Source organism: Macrobrachium nipponense, chromosome 6 (genome assembly GCF_015104395.2).
Source record: "Macrobrachium nipponense isolate FS-2020 chromosome 6, ASM1510439v2, whole genome shotgun sequence".
Classification (NCBI taxonomy): Eukaryota; Metazoa; Arthropoda; class Malacostraca; order Decapoda; family Palaemonidae; genus Macrobrachium; species Macrobrachium nipponense.
Window position 1 is genome coordinate 84,999,099 of NC_061108.1, and position 2,500 is coordinate 85,001,598.

Sequence of the window (2,500 nt, forward strand, 5' to 3'; positions counted from 1 at the left end):
ACATCTAAACTCCCAAAACATGGGTGTATATTTTTCTTCGTAATATTGTCCGTGTAGTGGTGTAAGGGGTATTAGCAAGATAATGACGCACCTTTTCCTGTTAGTGTAACTGTATGCCGCCGGGATATCACCGGAAATAGCATCACTCAAAACAGCTCATCGTTTTTGAGGATTATTAATCAAAAGTAACTCCGGACAGAACGTCATTTAAGCGGAAAATTCAGATAACTCAGCAAAAGCCACAAAAATCTAAGAAAACCTTATGTTAAATTAAAGAGATAGCTATATCGAAAGTAACAAGAATGAAAAGATGGTAGCTCTGCTGCCTCCACGGGTAACGCTTAAGTATTAATTGGTTAACACGCGGTTGACAAAGTTCTCGTTGCTACAGGAATTAATTTTTAACCGAAATTATCTTTTATGAAAAGTTTTGCATTATTTTTATACAGATGGCTGCTTGCACTAGACTCTTATGCTCTGAGATTTGATAATGGACCATGCACAACCGGATGTAACTAGTGACGGATAAGCTCTTGTAGAAATACTTCAGTAGTAGAACGACTGTTGCTAGTGGTGGACATTGAAGTGCTCTTAAGGTAGACCTCACGGAATTCATCGCTCCAGCCACTTTCCCTATTTAAATTCTGGACTTCCTCGTCTCCATGATCAAACCTTGTATCCTTCCGTGATTTGCAGTTTGGACGTGCTTATCATTTCATATTGAAATTCATGAACTTCGGTGGTTCTAAACAGATTTTGCATTGGATTTGTACCTACAATATCGTGCCTAAAAAGTTGAGATTTGTATGGAAATAATTTTGTTAAAAAAATTACCTTTTCGGAAACAATGTCTGGCACTACAAAGGCGTCATAAATCGGAACACTTTGTAAATGCTCATATGGCGTGAGTGATGAGTAACTAGAAAAAATTGACGTGATCATTGCTATTGACATAAGCCAAGCCAAGCCAAACCAGGCCCCAGTATTTCTGAGTCACCATGTGGCGTTTGTCCTTTGCTAAATCCCCTCTTCAGTGGGTGTGTATGAGCTTACAGCTAACAATAATCATAACTGTAAAGCTAAGTTCACCTTTTGAAGTTCTCTATGATGAAACGAACTCGGCAATAGAGGAAGTGAAAGCATCTTCTTTCGATGGAGATTCAGGTGAAAAGTTCCTAGTGCCTGAATATCTAAAAGGTAATGGGATAAATAAAGAACCAGAGAGGATGATGACAAAGAATATTCGAGATATAGGCAAGTTTTTGTGGATTTCCATTTTTTTTCTTTTTTGGGGGGTTCGTTATTTTATTATCGTAGCGATTTTCCATTGACCACTTACACTACTTAATTTCCATTGTTTTCATACGTTAACCCAATATTTTTTATTGCTCGCACTCTGTTGCATGTTTTAGATTTTAGAGCAAATCAATTTTTTACCATAAAGTATTTAACCACCACTTTCTTTATTATTTTAACAGAGGAACTCTTCAATATCCCAGATTTAACCGTAAATGTACAGCCACTTATCGATATTAGGGACTCGTCGCATGACTCTAGCAACGTGAGTATGCTTAATTGAGTTTCGTGTCAGTAAAATCGATGCCATACTACTCAAATTTCTCTTTTATTATGTTGTTGAAAAAAAACATAGTGAAGGTCTGATTTTCTTTCCTTGCTTGTTGATTTTCTTTCCTAGTTTACGTCATACTTAATACTGTACTGTAAAGAAACGTTCAGATTTCGGTTTTTTTTATGATACTGATGTTCATTACAGGACCACGACGGCCTCCAAATAACAATAACCTTTCGCGCAGATAGGTTGAACCTGACTGTAGACTTAAGACCCACTTGGTAAGTTTCCACATTTATTTTGTTCTATTTTCACATAATTCTCTTCTATTTAAGTTTGCCTTCATTTTTATGATACCAAAGGCTATCCATTATAAAAATTGCCTATATTTTCTTAAGTTGGTGAAGTCACTTGGAGGTCTCTGTTTCCATAAATATGTCAATGTAAACCACCTGGCATTACATATCCCAAAATAATTTTTTTGGGGGGCAATTTTTCATTTTAAGTAACCTTTTATCCCAAGTGTTCTAAATGATATCTAGAACTATTTATATATTATATATACTATATATGTTATATATATTCATAAATATGTATTTTATATATATATATATATATATATATATATATATATATATATATATATATATATATATATATATATTCAATCATGAACTATTACATTTAGTTTTATGTTACTCGTTCTTTTCTCGATGAATTAGAAAACCTAGAATAACTATAGGGTATGACTTTTACAATTCATATTATAAAATATTGTTAATACAAATTCTTCGTTCGGTATCATTTGCCGTTATCAAATTAGCCTGACAAATGTTATAAGGCCATCTTTAAAATGTCGCCGACAGTCTGCCTGTCTGTCTGTCTCCCTTGTTGCTTCATTTCCGACGTTCTAATGGAGCCTTATCTCTG

General features: G+C 34.4%; 1 protein-coding gene across 1 annotated transcript in view; it reads left to right on the top strand.

Annotated features, from left to right (window-relative positions):
* Positions 1–560: 560 nt before the first annotated feature.
* Positions 561–2,500, top strand: part of LOC135216433 (disintegrin and metalloproteinase domain-containing protein 12-like) — a 34,288-nt gene continuing 32,348 nt past the window's right edge. Inside the window, exons 1-3 of the mRNA XM_064251796.1 lie at positions 561–1,254; positions 1,479–1,561; positions 1,775–1,851. Of these exons, the coding sequence (XP_064107866.1) occupies positions 999–1,254; positions 1,479–1,561; positions 1,775–1,851 (416 nt within the window). The 5' untranslated portion in view covers positions 561–998. The remainder of the gene's footprint in view (positions 1,255–1,478; positions 1,562–1,774; positions 1,852–2,500) is intronic.